This window comes from Emys orbicularis, chromosome 1 (genome assembly GCF_028017835.1).
Source record: "Emys orbicularis isolate rEmyOrb1 chromosome 1, rEmyOrb1.hap1, whole genome shotgun sequence".
NCBI lineage: Eukaryota > Metazoa > Chordata > Testudines > Emydidae > Emys > Emys orbicularis.
In genome coordinates this window covers 117,111,742-117,134,321 of record NC_088683.1, presented here as the reverse complement: position 1 = coordinate 117,134,321, position 22,580 = coordinate 117,111,742, and the positions used below count along the sequence as shown (strand labels likewise).

General features: G+C 42.0%; 1 protein-coding gene across 1 annotated transcript in view; it reads right to left on the bottom strand.

Moving 5' to 3' along the window:
* The window catches only part of ERC1 (ELKS/RAB6-interacting/CAST family member 1), a 569,800-nt gene that overhangs the window by 194,511 nt on the left and 352,709 nt on the right, over positions 1-22,580 (bottom strand). The window contains exon 15 of the mRNA XM_065406940.1: positions 10,554-10,714. Coding sequence (XP_065263012.1) covers positions 10,554-10,714 — 161 coding nt within the window. The remainder of the gene's footprint in view (positions 1-10,553; positions 10,715-22,580) is intronic.

The window sequence follows — 22,580 nt, the reverse complement described above, 5'->3', positions numbered from 1 at the left end:
GTCAATGGAAGAATTCCTCTGTTGACCTAAGCTACCACTTCTTAGGGAGGTGGATTACCTACTCTCATCGGAGAACCCCTCCTGTTGGTGTAGGTAGTGTCTACACTGACGCGCTACTGCAGCTGTGCTGCTGTAGCATTTCAAGTGTAGACAAGCCCGAAGACTATGAGGGAAATAGATGCAGGCAGAAATAGACTAACGCGAAATAGACGCAGGCAGATGTGGTTATTCAAGTCTGTCCCAAACAGTAGTTTCCAAAGACGCGCACTGCCCCCTGTAGGATTCTGGCTTATTTAAAATTAAACAAAATAATTACAGGTGAAGTGATGGCTACCATTGTTTTGTAAAGACTTGTCAGGGCATTAAGTGCCAAGTGGCCCATCTAACATATATCCCAGTATACAGTGGGATGGAGGGTTTTTGCTTGGCACTGGAAGTTACACATTGTAGATGTCATGTTAAAACAATATTGCTATATAGAATAGGAAGACAATGTGAAGTGACTGCATTCTACACCCACAATTGTTGACATATGTAGACCGCTTGCAAGCCTCTCCTGCAGTAAAGAATCAATTTTCTCTATTGCTCTGGAGGAATAAAGTGCATATAAGTGAAAAGTACAATGAATACTTTTCACAGTGACCGTTACCAATAAAACTGGCATCTTTAATTTAGAAGAATCTTAAAGCAGAGTGGCAGCTTTTGAGCAGCTAACAAGCCTTGGTCAAAGTGTCTAAACATCTTGTAATCATATATATATCCCAGTAGTATGTGTGTATATTACATCATTTTATTATATATAATGTATATAAGTTCACAAATAAATTTATTGATCAGCTTCCTAGCTTATATACGCGCACACATACACACACACACACACGCTCACCAAATAGAAACCAACAAGAAAATGCCTGAGATGAATTCTCATGGGATCAGATGTAAAAATGACAGATCAATTCTCATCAGATCAGCAAGGTAACAGCACTAATTTAAAAATCTTTAAATAACCCAAACAGAGATAATTCTTTAGATGCTATGGGAACTTAATAGAAATAACTCAGAACAAGAAAGACTCATTCAAATATTAAAGTGGAGTTTGCTTAAATGAACAAATGCTAAAGAATCCAAAATCAAGTCCAACACACTCCAGTCATAATGCATGCATTAAAAAAACAACCAAATCCATACCCACCAAAAATAACGAAAACAAAAACCTTTATTAAAAAATCAGTTAATTTAGTTTTCATTACTAACAGAAGGCACCAATTTGAAGACTGAAGTCCTCGATTTATCCTTAGAATAAACTGAGTCTAGATGGTGGCAGTTTGGCGAGTAAATGGAGGCCAGCCAAGCCTGAAGGGGCCTGAGGGATAGCCTTGCATCCTGCACTACGTACCTGCATGAGGCCAGGTGACCTAAAAGTCTCAGACAGAAATACACTGTCGTAATGGGGTGGTTCTTGACATGTGTTATTAGTGACATGATAGTGTGAAACCAGACTTCTGGGAGGAAGGCCTTGGCCTGGGTGGAGTTGAGCACTGCTCTGATAAACTCTATCCTCGGCACCGGAGTGAGGATAGACTTCTGCTCGTTTATTAGCAGGCCCATGACCTGGAAAGTCAACTGTATGAGGTGGATGCTGGACTCTACCTGAGCCTTGGACCGGTCAACTAGCCAGTTGTCCAGGTACAGGTAGACTTGCACCACCACCTGTCTTCTCAGGAAGGTCTGCCACTATCGCCATGACTTTGTAAACACCTGTGGGGCTGCCGACTGGCTGAATGGGAGAACTGCGAATTGGTAGTGGGCCTGGTTCACGACAAACCTCAGATACCTCTTGTGGCCTTAGAAGATGGAAATGTGACGATTGGTGTCCTTTATATTGAGGGTGGCGTACCGGTCCCCGGCATCCAGGGAGGGGATAATGGAAGTCAGTGGACCATGTGGAACTTCAGTTTCCTGAGTCAGCACAGGTCTAGAATAGGTCTGAGACGGCCCATGGCTTTCAGAATTAGGAAACAGCGGTAGTAAAACTCCTTCCCTTTTAAATTCTGTGGAACCTCTTCCATAGCTCCTACTTGGAAGAGGTCTTGTACCTCCTGGACTAGAAGATGCTCATGAAAGGGGTCCCTTAAGAGGGATGGGAGGGAGGGTGGGTAGAAATAAATTGGAGTGTATAACCCGTTTCTATGGAGTTCCATACACAACAGTCTGTGGTGAAATGAGAACACGCTGTGCTAAGTGGGACAGGTGGTCCGAAAATAAAGGGGACCCGGGGTCTGGCACAGGAACTGGTATGACGGCCTCAGGTGTGCCATCAAAAGGTCTGTTTCAAGCCCCCTGGGTGTCTGGGCAGAGCAGATTCTTGCACACAGGCAGATGGGAGTGGATATCTGCACTTAAAATAACCTGCTCCGTCTCCTCTGCAAGTCCTGACGGGATAATGGGGCAGAGAACCGGGAGGGCTGCTGAGGCCTGTCATGCTTTGTCAAAGTTGCTGGGGTATATAGTCCCAGGGACTTAAAGGTAACTCTGAAGACCTTCAGCACATGGAGCTTCGCATCCATCTGCTCCAAAAAGAGTGAAGCCCCTTCGAAAGGGAGGTCCTGAAGGGATTGCTGGACCTCTGTTGGGAGACCAGAGGACTGTAGCCATGAGCTCCTAGGAGTGGCAACTGTGGAGGTCACGGACCTGGGTGCCGAGTCCACCACATTCAGGGCTGCCTACAAGGAAGCTCTGGCTATTACCTTTCCCTTCTCCACCAGCGAGAAGAACTTTTGCCTGGACTCTTGGGGAAGTGAGTCTTTGAACTTCAACATGGAGTCCCACACACTGAAGTCATCTGCCCAGCAACACCTGCTGGTTGGCGATGCTGAGCTGTAGTCCACCAGTAGAATAAACCTTTCTACCAAAAAGATCGGGTTTTTTTAGTCTTTTGCTTTAGGTGTCGCCCCTGCCTCTCCCTTTCACTGGCCACAAAGACCACCAGGGACCCCAGTGGGGATGAGAGTATAGGAACTCATGACCCTGGGTGGGCACAAAGTACTACCGTTTGGCTCTTTTTGAGGTGGTGGGGAAGGGAGGCGGGAGTTTGCCACAGGACTTTCACACGATCCATAATGGCTTCATTGAGAGGTAGGGCCACTTTTGATGGGCCCGCAGCGACCAGGATGTCGACCAGGCTATGGGAGGATTCTTTTACTACCTTACCTTGCAAGCTTAAGTTCGAGATCAACATCTTTAGCAGCACGTGGTGGGCCTTGAAGTCATCTTGAGAGAGTGACATGCCTTCCACACCACCTTGTCTGGGGAGGAGGCGGCCTGCACCAGCAGGTGGCCCTCCTCCTTTATCTTCTGTGTGGACAGGATCCGGCAGATCTGGATCATGAAGGTCGATACCAATGGGATTGAGGTGCCTTTTTCTCAGAGGCCACAGACTATCTGTGTGTTGAGTGGGGTCCTGGCCTGGGGGGGAATCCCCACAGGTTCCAAAAGGATTGGCATAGGTCAGTGACCACTGAGCCAAGCACTTGATGGTACTCCTGTGCCTGGGTCCATGGAGGGGTAGAGCTGACTGGAGGGATAACAAAGGCAACTCCTTGGACAAGAGGAGTACAACCCAATCTCCGACTCAGATGATGAGTCCTCCTTTGGGGACCATGGAGGTGCAGTTTCTATTGGTGCCAGGGTGGGTAAGCTTGCACCAGGGCCACAAGGACCGTTTCCTTTTGGGCAGTACTGTGGGGCGCAGAACTGGATGGCAGCTAGGGGCGACGTGGTCTGTCCTGTCCACTGGCACCAAGGATGCCAACTCTTGTACTGCCGGTGACAGGAGTACCGAGAATGCCAGCAGGTCTCTGGCCACGGCAAACACCTCTGGAGTGGATGGCACCATGATAGCACTGGTGCTGAGCTGTCCCTCTGGTGCTGATGGCTCATCCGGGACCAGACTCAATGGTGCCTGCGAACAGACCAGGGTCAATGGGGCTGCCTGTGATGCCAAGGCAGAAGAGTGGCTTGACTTAAGTAGCATTCCGCTCTGCTCTTCATGCCTGGCCTTCTTTAGAGTAGGGGAATGTCCCCTCTCGGCCATCTGCTTCTTATGCTTCTTTCTTGGCACCGGGGATGGTGAATGGTGCTGGGACTCCTGCATGGAGAGAGAAGTGCTCCGTACCAACCCTGAGGTAATCTGTGCTGAGTCCGACCGGCTCGGTTCGGAGGAAGGTCTGAGTGCCGCTTCCATCAATAGGAACTTTAACCTTGCCTCCTGGTCCTCTTAAACTTGTGGCAGATCTGACAGCGATTCCCTATGTGAGCATCCCCCAAGCATTTAGGCAACGAGAGTGCAGGTCGCTCAAAGGCAGAGCCTTGTTGCAGGATGCACAGGGCTTGAAGCTCGGTGACCAAGGCACCAATGGACAAAACTCCACTAACTGACAGAGAAGTGCCAACTAAACTTACCTAACTAAACAAATAACTATTTACACTGCAACTATACACAATATGAAGAAATGAAGAACAATGAAGACCACTGAGAACAGTTTGCCGCAGCAAGGACAGCAGTTCCAGCGACCATCACGGATGGTAAGAAGGACCTGAGGTGGTGCGGGGTCAGCTGGGCCCTTTATTCCGGTGTTATGAGCATGCAGCACCACGGGGTGCCAGAGCTGACTTGATAGGTACCACTGAGGGAAAAATTTCCAGAGACTGTGCTTGGGGCGCATACACACCTACAGTGGAATGGACATGTACGAGCACTCGAAGAATAACATTTAAGTTGCAGTCAACCATTTGAAAGTTAAGAAATGCTAGAATTTAGGCTTCCTATACAACCTTAATTCTGTTCCTTTAATCTTAATCATAATGCATATGCCTAAGCTTCTGTCATGGGTATTTTTAGTAAAAGTCAGGGACAGGTCGTTGGAATAAACAAAAATTCATGGAAGCCCATGACCTGTCCCTGACTTTTACTAAAAATACCCTGGGGAGGAGCAAACAGTGCGGTGCCAAGGCTTGCAGCTGCTCCAGCCCTGCCACTGCTCCTGTGGCATAGGCTCACCAGGGATGCTCCAGGCCCAGAGGGGCTGACCCAACCCCAGCTGCTGCTCCAACTGGCTGGGGACTGCCCGTACTCTAGCGGCCCCAGGGATGACCGCTGGCCAGCTGTTCCAGGAGCCACTGTTCTGGTGGCCCCAGGGATGACCGCTGGCCAGCTGTTCCAGGAGCCACTGTTCTGGTGGCCCCAGGTATGACCGCTGGCCAGCTGTTCCGGAGGCCACTACTCCATGGCCCTTGGTCTGGCCGCCAGTCAGCTGATCTAGGGGCCGCTGCTCTGGCAGCCCCAGGGCTGACGGCTGCTTCAGCCCTGCCCCAGAAGTCACGGTGATCCTGGAAAATCATGGAATCTGTGACCTCCGTGACAGAATCATATCCTTAATTATGATACAATCTTTAATTACAGAACTATATCATATTTTTCCATAGGACCCCTGCCTCATTTAGTGGATAGACTGGACAGTGCTTGGGTAATGAGGCTGCTGTTCAATATTTCTTTGAGGCTCATTACTCTGTGTGGCACCTACCTTTATTTACTCCATGCAACCCAAACTCTGCAGTGAATACAGAATTATTCATTTCTTTTCTAGAGCATTTACCACCTATAGTGTGTGAGTGCCTCATAAATATTAATGAATTTATTTCCACGATGAGATAAGAAATCATCATCATAATTTTACAAATTGGGAAACTGAGACAAGAGACTTGCCTGATGCTACACAATGAATCAGTAAGAGAGCCAGAATTAGAACTCAGGACCTTCTTGACTCCCAACCCTATGCTCATACCTCCAGACAACACTGCCTTACCGCCAGAAATACTGAGCACACACAGTTCCCACTGACTTTTGTGTCAATTGTGAGTGCTCAGCTCTTCTGCAAATCAGGTCCCAGGTGTCTCAAATTGGGCACTTAGAAAATGAGCACATACAATTAATGGCCATCTGCCAAAATTTTTGGTTTAAGTGACTTGCATAGCACCACACAGGAATTCTGCGGCAGGGCTAGAACAGAGTCCTCCCATATGCATTCACCTGCGTTGGCAACCTATCTCTTCTAGCAGCCCTTTGCCTCATTCTCTGTACACATTCCAACTTGTAGAACAAATGAGGCAGAAAAAAAGCCTAATTTGCTGCTACACAAGCCTGACTCATTCTCTGACTACTGTCCATTTTATATTCTGAATGAGGTAGGTATCCTGTGGAAAAATAGTATGCATTTGTGTAATTAAAGATAATATCATAATGCATACACAGAAGGGGGTTAAACTAAGGTTGCATGAGCAACCTAAATAATGGCATTTCCTAACCTTTAAGTGTTTGATTTTATCATCTAAATGATGTTCTTTCAGAAGAGATTTTGTATATAATGTCATAGGTTGTTATTAGCTGCGTGGTTTTTTTTTTTCTTTTTTAAGAAAAAAGTAAAAACAAGTTCTTTACGTACAACTGTAATAACTGCCCCATTATCCATCATCATCAGGGCTTGAACTAAGAAACTTTGGCATTGTATCACAGAGTTCTGCACCACTTGAGTTACAGGACTATATACATTAATGGCCTACAGGAGAAAGCTGTTATCTTGTGGGATGGGGTGGGAGATGGGCTGCTGAGGCCATGTTCTGAATCTGGGAGGGCAACAGGAGGGGAACTTTTGCCTTGGCTCACTTTCCTCCAGTAGGGATGCATGTGTGTGGAGGGAAACTCCTGCCCAATATAATCCCCCAGAGAATGGGGCAGGAGAGGCTACTGGGACCTTTTGCTGAATCCAGGGGAGCCTAGTCTGATTTCTTTCCCCCTCTACGTCCCAATGCTGTTCCATCAGCAGTATGGCTGTCTGTTACCAGAGTTCTCAGTGCTGCTGCTTTGGCAGTGGCATGGGCCCAGCCTTAGATTAGACTGTTTGTGTTCAGTTATTTTTGCATGTTGCCAAAATATTGATGCCAATGCATGGAACAGAAGGGAAATGGTGATTTTCAACAATTTATAACCCAAGACTAAAAAGAATTGAATGGGACAAAAAATAGGCATTTCACTGGCTCAAAGGCTTTCTCCCTGCCAATTTTTAAAGACCTGCTGCAAACACTGGAGGTGTCAGAGTTTCTCAAAAAGGTCACTAGTATCTTTTATAATGGAAAATGTTAGGCAACCTAAATATAGGAATCCCTACCAGCTTCCTCTATAATGAGTTACAACAAAATGTAAATCCCAGAGTCAGATGAATAAGGGTATAGGAGAGAATCATTTTCTCTAGAGACTGAATTTCCGCCTTTGCAGCAGTTCACATTGTGGTAGAGGTGTATTTTAATAAGCATATTATTCCCTCACTAGTATAGAATGACTCACTCAAAACTATATAGTCCATTGAATAAACACAAATTCTACTTTGAGTAACAATTTTGTAAATGCGTATTATCTCTGTAACAGACTGTCTAGCATACTTATCTTTTCTACTTTGAAGATTGTCGCTATAGCCTGAAGTTAGCATTTAAGTCATCTATATGAGGCGCACACACTCAAATCCATGCTTAGATCCCTTAGTGAATTATTGTACAATCAGCAAACAACTATAGCTTGTGCTTAAGAATACCAAAACCAGGTGGATTATAGTATATTTACTCAAGAAAAGGTACTTTTGAGTTGAGGAAGTACAGATTCTATACTGAAGTATTACATTTAAAAATACTCTTGGCATAGCTTGAAAACAGCAGAAGAGAGTCCTTTTCAAAAGCTATTTAAAAATAACTGATCCTGGTCTCACATTTCATGCATCAGTCTAGTCCTGAGCACATTTTTATGGTTGAGTTGAACCTCTGACTTGAGGGGATAGAACAAACACTCCAAAACTTCTGTAGCACATTCACTACAATATCAAACAAGAAAACCGTTCAGAAAATATGGCAATTCAAAATTAAAAATAAAGGTGGCCTTGCTTCAACCACTCAAGCCAAAAGAGATGAGTTACAAACTGCAGTACACTTTCTAGTTTATCTAAGAAGTATTTTTAAGTTTTCCAGTCTCAGTTTTCAGCAGTAACTCTCTTTCTCTTCAAAAGCAGTAGATTGTGAAGGTTGAACAGGAAAGGGTACACTGCAGTTCTTTCTTATAAATGTAAGGTATTATTTTATGGATTGGGAGACAACAGTAGAGACTTGTCCATAATAAAGAGGCTTATGGTAAGGGTGCATTCTAATGTACTGAGGTTTAGATGCCTTTGTCAGCTTTACAGAACTTTAAGAAAGACTAAAGAAGTCTACAACATGTTCAACTACTTCAATGTACAAATTTAATGCTTTTTCCGTCTCTGTCCATGTGTTGACAGCATTAATTTTCTCTCTCCCGCTCTCCTCCCTTCTTAGGTCACAATGGATCTACCAGTTTATTTGGTTCCTGAGACTCACTTTCACTCTATGCAATAACTTTCCAACAATAACTAACTAGTTAAGATAGGTCATCATTTAAAAGAAGTGAGTGGTATGTTAAAGGTACTACAGCTACCCAATTCCAAGTAAATTTCAGGATATACTGAATACTGTATATATTTTAATGAGAAGGTTTGGCGCAGCAATTTGGCAGGAGAGAGTGCTGCTAGAAGATTGGATATGGGATGTATCTCAAGTTACTTTGGATTCCCACATCAACTTAAGAGCTATTCCTCCCATCCCCCAATACATCAACTCTCAAGGCAGTGAAATTTTTAAGTCAATAAATGTTTTATTAAAACTAAAAAGTATGTTTTTTAAGTACTGCAGTCTTGCAGTGTCCCAGTGCCAGATCTAGGTCAGATTGTATTAGGTAGCTGAATATGAAGCTGTAGTGGGGTGGTCACGCGCTCCTGTCCTGAGGGGCTTAGAACAGCCCAGCAGAGGGCTGTGGCTGGGGCAAGCAGCTCCCAGGCTGATTGGGGAAGTAGGCACAGCTGGGAGCCACACCCAAACAGACCACAGCCGGCCCCTATAAAAAGGCTTTGAGCCAGGAGCTGGCAGACTCTCCCTCTGCCTTTAGAGGGAGAAGGGCCTGGGTGCTTGGGAGTGTACCTGGGTACCTAAGGTGGAGCAGGGCTGGGGAGCTCTGGCCTGGAAACTTCCCAGGCTGCTGGCCTAGTTCAAGGCCAACGGGTACTGGAGGTTGCTGAGGGCAGGCAGAGGCAGCAGGTCCAAACCCTCCTTGCCAGTGATGAGTGGCTTATACTGCAGTCTGCCCCAGGGAACGGGGGCTAGTTGGTGACTGGCAGTAGCCACGACTGAGGCAAGGCAGGGATAGAGGGTTGGGGGTTCCCCTGGGTGGGGAGACCCTGAGACTGAGGGGTATTGCTAAGGGGCAGCACCCCAAAGACAAGGGGCACTGGGACCAGGGAGGGACACAGGGGGCCAACGACAAGCGGGACACCGGCCTGCAGAGGGCGCCCAAGCTGGAAAAGAGCTAATTCCCGAGACGACCAGCAGGAGACGCCGCAGGGGTGAGTCCTGCATCGCCACAGAAGCCATATTGAAGAGCGTGAGCTCTTAAGTTAGAGCTTCAAGACTCGAGCCACCTCTCTTTCCATTTTGTAAGAGCTGTTTTTCTGTCATTTCTTTTCTTTTTTCAAAAAGGAAAGAGGTTAACACAGAAAAGTTAACTAAATAAATAATGGCTCAAAAAACCACAGTGGAGGAACCACTGCAAGTCCTGCCAACAAAAATATTCCTTCTCTTCAGGGCTGGCTAAACAATTGAAAGTGTTTTTAATGAACTGCCGGCAGTGCTATCCGTCATTACGCTAAATGGATTCATGCCTCCCTAAACTAAAGATAACCATTTATCTGTAAGGGAGGTCAGAATTTAGGAAGTATTTAAGTCTTAGAAATCTAATCCCACACCTTTCCCCAACACTTCAATGCTTGGCCATACTAAAGACTCCTTGTGTGAGGGGTGGCAGTGAAAAACATACACAAGTTCAAACTCAACTTCAGTTAGGTTTCAGCAGTGCCAATGAACCAGTCACATGATCTTGAAAAATCTTCATCTGGCAATACAGCAGCTGTGCTTTGATTTAGGAGATTACTGTTACCTTGGTACTTACTTTAATCCTTGTCTTTCCTTCCCTTCTATTGATTGCTACACTTACTGATGCCTTGCCTTAAGTTACATTGTATGCTCTTCAAAGTAGAGCCCATGTCTTATTGAGAATTCATATAGCACACAAGACAATGGGGCCATGATTCTGATTTAGGGCCTTTGGGAACTAATGAAAATAATATCACCAATGTATAGGAAGAAAGTGGATGACAAGGGAGGAAAAATATATATTTCATTCCAGTAGAAAATCTAGTCCTAGTCATGTACACAGCTCCTGGTCAGATGGTTCCTTTGAAACTTTGAGTGAGAACACAGATAACTGTAATCCTCTGTAGAGAAGTGCAATTTAGTAACTGTCTTTAGATCACCAAAAGCAGAGGTAAAAGGAGAAGTGAGGGGATGTCAATACAGTGCAGGCATAAGGAATGGAAATAAATACTTACTTCATCTCCAGAACCTCCTCCAAATGTTTCCTCCTCTCTGCTCGTAGGTTGGTTAAATGGGTCTCCTTCTCAGCTAAAGACTGCTGGGTAGAGGACAGCTTTGCTTTCATGGACTCCAGTTCTTGCTTCACTTTCTCCATAGCCATCATCAACTCCTCTACCTAAGAGTTTTTTGTTTTGGTTTATTTTTTGGGGTGCAGGGCAAGGGGGAGGAAGAAGAGGAAAGACAGAAAAACAGTACAACATGATGAATAGAAATTTACTGGACATCACAACTGAGATTAGAGCCAACAGTCTGCAAACAGGCATGTAAATACATGTGTACAGTATACTGCATATAAGGGAGAGAAAGGGAGGGAAAGAAGGTGCAAGTAGCATCTGCATACATAAGCTGTGCCTACATTTGACTTTTTAATGATGTTTTAACACAGTAATTAGCAGATGTCGATTCACACTGAAAATCTACAATTTAAAGACCAAATTACAAACCTTCAACTCAAATGTTATTTCCACCTTAACATACATATGTGAAAGCTGGAAATCCCACCAAAGGTATAGAAAGACGTCTAAATGCCTTCAGAGGCAAACGTCTCAGGAAAATACCAGGTATTAAATGGAATTAATTGACGATAAATCCCAAGATTTTGAAGGGAATTCAGTAACTTCTTACCTCCAAAGTTATCCGGAAAAGAAGACAGAAATATGTGGGATGTGTGTTAAGAATGAAGCCAGACAGTCTGGCAGGAGTGCCACTGTGCGGCTGGAGGAACACATAAATTGGGCGAAATGAAAGAATCCCTCCATCAAACAGTACTTAGAGAGGGCTAATTTCTGGGACTTAACAACACAGAGGATAGGCGAAAATCAGCTCAGGATAGACAAGGATGGTGGAGCCTTGTTCTTGCCCTATGTGATGTTTGACAGTGTGGGAATGATTCAAATTCAGAACTAACATGATTGTAAATTTGTGTGTAAACATTAAACAGATGTTCCTTCCAAGTCATGTTTTACCCAAGGCTGCACTAGAAAAAAATGTTTGAGTCCTACCTGAGCTAGATTTTACAATTGTGTTAATTAGCAGGTGTTAAAACACAACTAAACATTCAAGTACCAATGTATTCTAACACAAAAACATTACCAGATATTTTAATAATTTTGCAATAATCTCAGGAGGCATGAGGATTTCTTGCACCCAGACTTTTCAATTTAGGGTGCCCTAATCAACCCCCCAGTCATAACTAACTCCTCAGGGAGGGCTCAGTAAGGAGTGACACAAGTGTTTTAAAATGTGTCTCCAATGGGAAGAATACAGATCTTAATATTGCCTATAGGTAAACAATATTTTCTGGGTTAAATCTGTGACCACACCTCCTCTCCACACCTTAAATAAATTCCTAACATTACATTAAACTCAGCTCCTACCAACATCTCTTTATAAGGGTGATTCAGACTGGATACTGACTAGGCAAGCACTGAAAAATGTACTGTATGAAGAACAGCAACCTGGTTTTTAGAAAATTCAGTATGCTTACATGTAAGTAGACCCATTTGGCTAGGGTATAGCACATCTCTCTCTGGTCATATGTATTTGAGTACAAAAAATATTTCCATTTTCTTACTGTTTATTCTCAAGAAACATTTCAGTTCTAAAAATAAAGGTTTCACTTTTCACCAGAGATCTTAACCATTATATTATAAATCTGATTTCCAAATAAAAACTGCAGTTCTTAGCTCAAGATGTACAGAAATGAGTTTGCCCAGAGATCAAAAAAATGAAAGAGACCTTAAGTGACACAAAGTTAAAATGAAACTCACTATAAACTGGTTAACATACATAAAATAGCCAGTTTTATTCATCCAAACCAGGCTTTTCCTGTCTGAGGTGGAGTATTATTTTTGTGCAAAACAGATCAGATGCTCTGTCTGTCTTGAAACTGGACAGAGAAAAATTCCATAGAATGGAAAAAGTAGTGTGGTTAAAAAAATGCAAATAAAAAGTGTGTAAGTAGTGGAGAAAAGCAGAAAGAAACATCAGCAAGGAAACTGAAGATAATGTCTAGAAAAAGGGAAAAGCAGGGAAAGTCAAGGTGTATAGCATATTAGCCATTTCCATTGGATGGTTCCACAATCAGAACTATCTGGATAAACATTTTGTTTTTAATTGGGGGAGGGGAGAAAGGGTGTGTGCCAACCACAAAACCATCTTTTTAGTAACAAAAAGTAACCTCAACTAAATAAGTGCATAGCCAACTTCAACAAGCACAAGGGCTTATGTCAGTTTGCTACTTGCCAAGATGTAATCTTTGTGGCAACAAACCTTTCCCTAATTAGGGGGAAAAGGTTTTCAGAATCCACCAATCCATTCCTAGTCATATTACAAGTCTGCAACACTAACACGAAGGGCTGGCTTGATGCAGACCTGCAGCATCCATGACGAATCTGGGTTATTCACAGGGTACACTGATGCCAGCAGCTGATATCTGGGCCAAGGCTCCTCATGCAGAGTAGTAAGATCTAAACTCTGCAACCAGAAAGGACTGAATTCTTTGGAGGCTGCATTATCACAGTTTGCTAATCTTTTTGAACTATTCCATTTGGCAATTTTCTTAATTGTACGTTTTTGCTAAGTTACTGTACTCACGAAAAGCAAACAGAAAACTAGGTCTCCTAATGCCTCAGACAGGTGGAAAACAGCTGGACACTATAATGTGCTAATGAACTAGTTCACTGAATTGTCACCATCTCTCATTGTGCAGAAAGAGAAGTGATAGTCACCCCAGTGATTTTATGTTAAGCTTTTTCTTAGAAAAGATACAACTTTGCCAAATAGGGATGAATACATTTACAACAGAACTCTCTCAGATACACACAATTATGCACATTCAGGTCATTTCACTGGGAACATTTAAATTAAACTTTAACAGGAAAGAACAATATTAGGGAGATGGTGACTCATCAATTTTACTGCACCCAAGTCCTTGCATATCCCAGGAGCCAGTGCTGGAGTGAATGGCACAGGAGCATTGACTGTAGGCAACATGTATGTCTAATTTTATTTATTTATTCATAATTAATGCTACTTTTGATTTTTCCCCCTAAGATTTCATACAGTTACTTATGTAACAGGAAATACTGAAGATAAATTTGAGGTTCAGAATTACGCCAGTGATATACATGCATCATCAAAAGATTTTTTTTTACTTTAATGCTGGGAGAATTGTACTTGACTAATATAATTTAGCCACTTGACAATTCAGCATACTGCATATTCACAGCATGTGCTGGTCTTTGAGGAACTTGGTATGAACTCAGGATATACGTAGTTTATACGTGTCTTCCTCGCTTCAAAACAGACATTTTTCTTCATTGAAGTTTGACTGGCTTTCTCAATCATCCCCACCTTCTTACTGATGGAGTCCAATTCACCTTCCTCCAGGTTGTTTAAGAGTCTCCTGAAGTCTTGTTATTTTTCTTTTGCTTCATTTACATCTACCCTCAAATTTGCATTGGGGTAACTTTCTCCATCTAGCTGAAGACTAGATCTTGCTCCTTCTTTACTCTATTGACATACACCCAAAGGTCTCAGAGGTCATTTGAAAATGAGATATGCCATTCCCCTCTCGGATGAGTTGTCCACGCTGCTTTCACAGCTTTTAGATCCTGCTGTCTCATGAGGACGGGATTGAGCTTGAATCCTGAATTCAGATCCTTGCATTGTAGGGATCTTGCCAAGACAGCACAGATATATTGCTTTTCACGTCATGAAGCATGAGAAGTTAAATTTTAATATGCAATATTGCATCCTTAAAAAGAGCCAGTTTTTTTTTTTTAACTTGCTGCTTTAAAAGGGAAGAATTCAGTTGTTGATTTAAAGGACAATGGGACAGACATCTATGTTCAATATTCATTTCAAATGCTATTGACAGGATAAGAAGAGTTGGAATTTGGGAGAATACAGACGTCAAGTTACAGAGAATCCACCAGATGGTAGATACCCACTATTAGCAACAATTTTAGCATTAGCTTTGTGCAAATCCAGCACAGTTTTTATTTTCCAAAACTCCAGGCTGACCTGGTATATTTTCAATTACTGAATTTGATCACATTGAGCAATACACTTTCCCCATATGATTAATGTAAAAAGCATCATGGGACACAAGACACAAAAGATGTTATAAACCTGCACTTCTGACTAACAATAGAAAGCTCACACCAAATCAAAAAGGACTTGAAATCAGAAGTCAGGAGTGAGATAAGAATTTGCCAGGGAAGAAAAGAGACTAAACTTCCTCACCATCTGCCATTCTATATCTCTCAGAGAATGCTCTCCTAGTCCTTTCAGGTCTGCTGCTATTTGTCGTCCCGTCAACCCCCTGGATTTTTTTTTTTTTTACAGGATTGAGATTAAATAGCCACTATACATTTCTGCCATTATTTTTCACTGAATTGAACTGATGAGAGGGCATGGGAGACAGTCAGAGGGAAAGGAAAGAGTCCTGGCTCCATGTAAACTTACTTGGAACCCAGAAAGCTTTCCAAGAGCAGATGTTAAGACATGGAAAAAGCACAGGCCAAAGCTGGAACTTAAGTATGTAATTTAACTAACTTCAGAAACATATTATAAGGAAAAAAACACTGGGCCTGACAGTGTGCAGTGCCAGCGGGACCAGATGGTTTGCTTAAATCATAAGCTAATAAACCTTTACGCAAAATAAAGAGGGAATGAATTATGGTTTCACAACAGACCCATTTTCTTTAAGAAAGCAGTGGGGTGCTTTAGGTGCTGTCAAAGACTACATCCAAGACATTTTTCAACTGTGTTGTCTATTGTGCTGAATAGAGAAAACAATTTTCAGAACTCTCACACAGATACTTGGAAAACTGTCCAGTCATCACTTCTTGGGAGAGGCAAATGCAAGAACTTCAGAAAAGGTAGAAAAATTATTAACCAGTATCAAGCATAATTCTCAATCAATAAAAGTTAAAATCACTCATGCTATTAGAAGCCAAGGAAGGCTCTCAATTCAACAGAACTGCTGAAAGTTCTGCTGTGTTGGCGGGGTATGGCTATGAAACAAGCATGTAGTTGGGATTCTGCCTCCACCATGTGGGATGGAGCTCTGGCTCAGTGACAGCCCTGTCAAACCCAACACCCACATATGTGTTTGAAAGCCTTCTGATGAAGGGATTATGGCCACTGGGTTGTCAATTATGAAGATCTGATAACCACTATAGGCATGTGGCCATTCTCCAAAAAATAATAATCGTATTTTTGGAGTTTAACATACCCACCTGACACACACATCATATATCATTTTAAAGCTTATTTTACCTAAGTTTAGATGAAGTATGATGCAGAGCTGTCAAGTGCTGCCATACACCTCTCAGTGAGATGAAACAATGGTACTCAAAATGAGTAAGTGTCATTTTCTTCAGTTTTAGAAATACTGCAGCATGACTATGACTACAGATTTTACTTACTCATCTTGAAGTGGGGTTTATTGGTCAAAGCTACCAAATGACAACATATTAGAAGATTTTTTTGAGTTTTGCATGGGTAAGTATTTTTTCCCCCCAGAAATGATGAAGCTGTTTTCATATGGCAAAAATGGTGAATACCAATATTTTGCAACATATAACATTAAATTAAATTAAAATTAAATCTCCATCTCTGGAGATATTTAAGAGTAGGTTAGATAAATGTCTATCAGGGATGGTCTAGACAGTATTTGGTCCTGCCATGCGGGCAGGGGACTGGACTTGATGACCTCTCGAGGTCCCTTCCAGTCCTAGAATCTATGAATCTATGAAATGTGTTCACATCGCACACTCTTAATTGTCAAAGTATCACAAATGTGACTAATAGTTTTCTATATTTTCAGTTGAAATTTGCTGACTAGATAAATCTTATACTGAAAGTTGTGTACCAGTAGCAATAGATTGCTTGCCCACAGTTTGTACTGCATCCTGGGTAGATATAAATGCACATGAATCCTAATTTAATGCTTCTGCATTTGTAAACTTTTGATTGTACAATTTAGCATCTAGTCTGCCTTGTAGAAGGTTTTAGACTCAATGACTCAGACTTTAAGGCCAGAAGGGACCAACATGATCCTGCACATTGCAGGCCACAGACCATTACCCACCCACTCCTGTTATAGACCCAAAACCTCTGGCTGAGTTACTGAAGTCCACAAATCATGATTTAAAGACTTCAAGTTACAGAGAATCCACCATTTACACTAGTGTAAACCTGCAAGTGACCCATGCCCCATGCTGCAGAGGAAGGCGAGAAACCCTTAGGATCACTGTCAATGTGACCCAGAGGAAAATTCCTTCCTGTAACAATATGGCGATCAGTTAGACCCTGAGCATGTGGGCAAGATCCATCAGTCAGACACCTGGGAAAGAATTATCTGTAGTAATTCAGAGCCCTCCCCATCTAGTGTCCCCTCACTGGTCAATGGAGATACCTGCTGCTAGCTGTTGCAGACTGGCTACATGCCATTGCAGGCAGTCTCATCATACCATCCCCTCCATAAATTTATCAAGCTCAGTCTTGAAGCCAGTTAGGTTTTTTGGCCCCCACTGCTCCCTTTGGAAGGCTGTTGCAGAACTTAACTCCTCTGATGATTAGAAACCTTCAACAAATTTAGGCTTGAAATTAGATGATGGCCTGTTTATATCCATTTGTTCTTGTGTCCACATTGGCGCTTAACTTAAATAACTCCTCTCCCTCCTATTTATCCCTCTGATGTATTTATAGAGAGCAATCATATCCCCTCTCTCACAGCCTACTTTTGGATAGGCTAAACAGCCCAAGCTCTTGGAGTCTCCTCTCATAAGGTAGGTTTTCTATTCCTCTGATTATACTAATAACCCTTCCCTAGACCTGTTCCAGGTTGAGTTCATCTTTCTTAAACACAGGAGACCAGAATTCATACAGTATTCCAGATGAGGCCTCACCAATGCCTTGTATAATGGTACTAACACTTCGCTGTCTCTACTGGAAATAATTTGCCTGATGGTGAGGTATTTAATTTGTAATTGCCTTTGCATGCAGTACTAGTTTTTGAAATATTCTAGAAACTAGCTTTTTAATTCAGTGACACTTATGCACAGGTCAGTATTACTGTGAGACATGACAATAAACAGCTTCACACTGGGCTTCAATCAAAGTGCTCACTAAATAAAAATGACAATTTTGATACTAACATATAGATCTAATTTATCACAAGTCTGTATACGTGTACAAAATGAAAAATGGTGGTGGTAATGACAGTAATGCTAACAATATACTTTGGGAATTTTACTTCTACAGGGAAGATACAGTATATTAAGACATGGAGAATACAAGTCCCCCAATGCTTACATCAAAGAGAGAAAGACTCCCCACAAACTTTGAAGAAAGCGTGGTTGTTTGTCAAAACAATCAAAAGAATGCAAAACTGTCAAGAGCCACCAGTGCTAGAATTCTGTGATGCTGGTGTCAGAAACAAGGAGAGATTAATTGTATTGGCAACTACTGGATGAGTTTTCTAGTTTACATGATGTGCCACCAATACTCTATCACAGGGGTTGCTTTCAGACATAAATCAAGTTGAATTTGACACATGTCAAAGTGGTACTGAACCCAGGAAAGAAAACAATCTGAATCTGATCAGAGAGCATCATGTTCACCTGCTTCTATAGCCACCAGAGCAAGCATGTCCTCCAGCAATTGGTCCTGTTGCATTGTTTGCTTAAGAAAAACACACAAGAAAGGCAGGAAACTTCATAAAATAGAAACTTTTGAGAAAGCAACCAAGGGAGGCAGCACTTCAAAGAGATGACATGTTGCTCAGAGTACTTGTGGAAGACTTGATTGTCAAGGATGCAGTTTATCACTCACCATGCCTTTCTTACTCTGTGAGCAAAACAAATCTTAAAGCAAAACCATCTAGCTATGCTACAACAATACAGTCACCTTATGATATTGCATTTTATCAGCTGATTGAAGAGATGGACAATGATCTTATGTTCAACAAGACTCTTCTCCTGTCCAAACTTCTATGAAGATACAAAGCTCTATTACTGTCAGATATAGAAACTGCAATATATTCTAGTAGCAAATTACAGGCAAGATTAGAAAAACACTATGGTTCTGCAATTTCATTCCATGTACAGCGTGGAGAAGGCAAGTCTACCATTGTTCTATGCAGCGCATAACATTAGCTCATGCTATCCAAGCCGCTAGTAATCTGAAACAAGAATTTAAGTCATTCAAATGTTTTGTGGATAGCATTGTGGATGCCAAACCAACTGACATGGCCACAGTCTATACTACAATTCTGAAATATAAGGTAGTGTCAGCAGCTCTAGGACAGCAGCATGCTGATCAGACCATGGATCAGCAGCTGTATGCTGTTGCTCAGAAAGTGAATGGGGACCTCCCAAATAAACTTGGTACCAATGCGATCCACGTGGTTGGTTTTCATACCCTGTGCTGTTTTACTGCATGTATTGGGAAATTTTGGGGAGACGCTGGATTGCTAGACTTTCTTGTTGATTCCAATGTGTATGCAGCTTGTACTGTGTGGGGTTCCATTCGGAGCGGATAAAACACACGACCAATGTGGTTGCAAGCTGACTCAAGCTGACTCCAACTCTGTTTATTACAAGCTTTCTTTTATAGTCTTTCTTAACATTACATAACACAATTAGGCTATAATTACACATCTACTGATTGGACGAGAAGGAGAATCATGTGTTTATCACATGTATAGCCCCACACCGATTGGTTCAATTGTTCCTTACATAAGGCCTCATCTTATATAACCACCAGGGGGCCTTACATAAGGCCTCATCTTATATAACCACCAGGGGGCCTTACATAAGGCCTCATCTTATATAACCACCAGGGGGCCTTACATAAGGCCATGATTTATTGCCAGGCAAGTGTCCCATCGTGACCCTTACCCTCTCATGGAACTTTACATCCCCACAGTACTGCAGATCACATGTTTGCTTGTATTGCAGATCACATGCTCTATGTGGCTTCACTCTAGCATTTGATGCTCTGTGTGCTCTGAAACTTTATTCATTTGTTAAATTGTATGAGCAGGAAGGAGTATACTCATGTAGGTCCAGCATTTGTCTTGCAAATATTGGCTGACACTCAAAAGGTGTTTGAGTCTGAAGACATTGAATCCTTACAAAATGTCATTGAAGAGTTTGATGAGGCTGTAACAGCATCTGCTACTACTACTGGAGGAATTTCAGGCCTGGGGGGATGCCCAGTCTCCCACATTCAAGTTCTGGGATCATTTTCTCCAGGTTATGCAGATACGACTTCTAAATGTCCACGCAGAGCAAGAGGGTCATTAGAAATTTCACCTAGATACACATAGTGCTATGCTTACATACTTCTTTACTGAAAACAGGCCTAGCTATGCCAGGTGGATACCAATTTACATCTTTGATATGTTAAATCTCCCTGAAGACGTACACAGTGCCTTTGAATCTGGGGAATTTGCTATGCATGAGACTCCTGGTTCTTTCAATTGAATTTGGAGTAACATGGGAACAGAGATAACTGTCATCAAAGATTCAAAGGCTGCAGTAGGATTGTAGGATTCACAAGAAAGAAGCCAGCCCCTGTCAAATGGACCCTCACAAGACATGTCCTCAGTGAATATACAAAAGCCATGAGAGAAAGAAGGGGCCTAAGAAGAAGTAATGAAGACGAAGTCCACAAACAAGTCCTTGCCTCTGCACTGCAGAGGGATGAAGAACATACTTTACCTCTTACCAAGCATGTCATCAATAATATGACAAACCCATTTGACCCTGGATCACATTCAGAGGTGCTTATCAACATTCCTACTGACCTGCAGGTAACATCAGATGAATAAGATCTCTAATGAAAATAACAGTTGTTGGTGAAAAACAAATGGAGAGATTTGTGAGAGGTGCTCTGGATTCTGATGGGACACATAGCTACTTTAGCTCAGTCAAGAAATCTGGCATCAAAACATTTGCTGACGAGACCAAGACCACCAAAGTGGGGGCAAGGAAGCACTGCTATGTAGCTTCTTTGGCCATGAAGTGATTATTCCTGTCAGTCTTTGCCTACTTTTAAAAAAAAAAAAAAAAAAAAAAAAAGCTAAAGTAGTAAAGAACAGTACAGGAGCAGCATACAAAATTCCAAAACATAGATTCCAAACTTCATCACCTAATCTGAAATGACAAGGTGATTTTAAATGGGGAAAGACAATGTGTATTTTAGGCAAAAAGCTATAATCATCTCAATGACACAAAGTCTCCAACACACTCCCTGGCTTTTGCCCTCTGTATCAGCTTTACACAAGCACCAAATCTAAAAGGGCTCTGACTCTGTTCTCTAAGAAAGCTTCTCTTCTCCGCACCCCCTCTCCTCCCTCCCCTTGTAACAGTGGAAGGTAAAGACCTAGTTACTAATACATCTCTCCTGGGATATGTTTTTATATCAGTGATGGTTTTCTTTTTGTTTTGTTCTTTGTTTGGGTAAGGAAAATCAAATACAATTGATTAGATGTAGGACAGAAGAGATTATAACTTCCACTTTTTGTGCTATGTTGTCCCATTCAGTAGGAATCGCAGATGTGCCTATTCCCGTTGCCTATGACATAGATCAGATCCCACTTACAATGAAAGTGTAAATCAGTATAACTCAAATGGCAAGTGACTAGCTTAGGAGTAATTGATGGGGACATTTTATAATTGGTTTAAACATTTGCTTTAGAGAAAGAGTGAAAGCAATTCAACAAAGCTTCTAAAAAATTACTAGAAACCAAGTATTGATTGGCAAGAATGCAACATATGGTCACTTAACCTTACTAAAGGGGTTCTCCTAACCCAAAGAAAAGGATAGGAAAGGGGTATGTAATATCATAGGTCTTAGCCATTTTCAACTGCTATACCTGGAGCTATTCTTCATTCATTTATATTTCAAAAGAAAATCAGAACTACATTTCTGGCATATAATTACCAGTTAAGTGAAAATGAATGAAATGTGTGTGTGCGCGCGCATGTACATATATACACACATATATACACACACACACACACATATATATATATACATATATATATATATATATATATATATATACACACACACACAAAAACCAAATATGGTTTGGCGGCATTTTATGAGAAGGAGTTTCACTGAAAACATCCAGGAGAGGTTCAGCCAAAGAGAATGTAAACTGCTTATAAAAATCAGTGGGAAGCCATCTGGCTCCAGCAGGTCCACCTCCAGCCACAGCTTGGATTACTGCCTTGATCTTCAGTAATTTGGTTTATCAAACTTCTCAGTAAGAGATAACTGAAGAAGGGCCAAGGACTCATTAAAAGCAAACTGTCCATCTGTTACAGATCTGAGTCAAAATACTGACTATACCTATAGGCATAGTCTCTAATTTTATAGAGCACTGCTATAGGTAGGTGGTCCACTTGCATTTCCATTATAAACATCTATACAAAGTGACCTATATCTCTGGTAGAGGAACTCACTTAATTTACAAGAGCTCATACTATTAAAGAATTTCCCCCAACATCCAACACATCTGAAAAAGTGTATTTTGACTGTCTTTCAGTTACAGGAGTGCAAAGTAAAAAAGGGTGTTTGGATTTCTTTTGTACTTCTGGAACATCTATGATTAAAATAAATTCTAGGTGATAGACAATAATGCATAATAACCACATTTTAATTTTGTTTAATTTCTCTATTCTTACAATATGGAAAGGCAGCCAGGGTAATAAGCATTAGGAAGTGATTATAAAGGGCCAGTCTGGTGGCCTAATGGCAGCTACTATTTTGGGAGAAGGTGCAAATTGGAATTTGGGTCTGAAATTCCTCTTGCATTGCTCTTTAGTGACTCCTTCTGAGTAATACTGAGGGCTGGGTTCTTGAGGGAGCTGAATCTAAACGGCTGGGGATTCACACTGGAGAATCTCTGAAGGTGGTGGATGGCATTAGGGGAGGAATTTTTCCTGATCATTTGA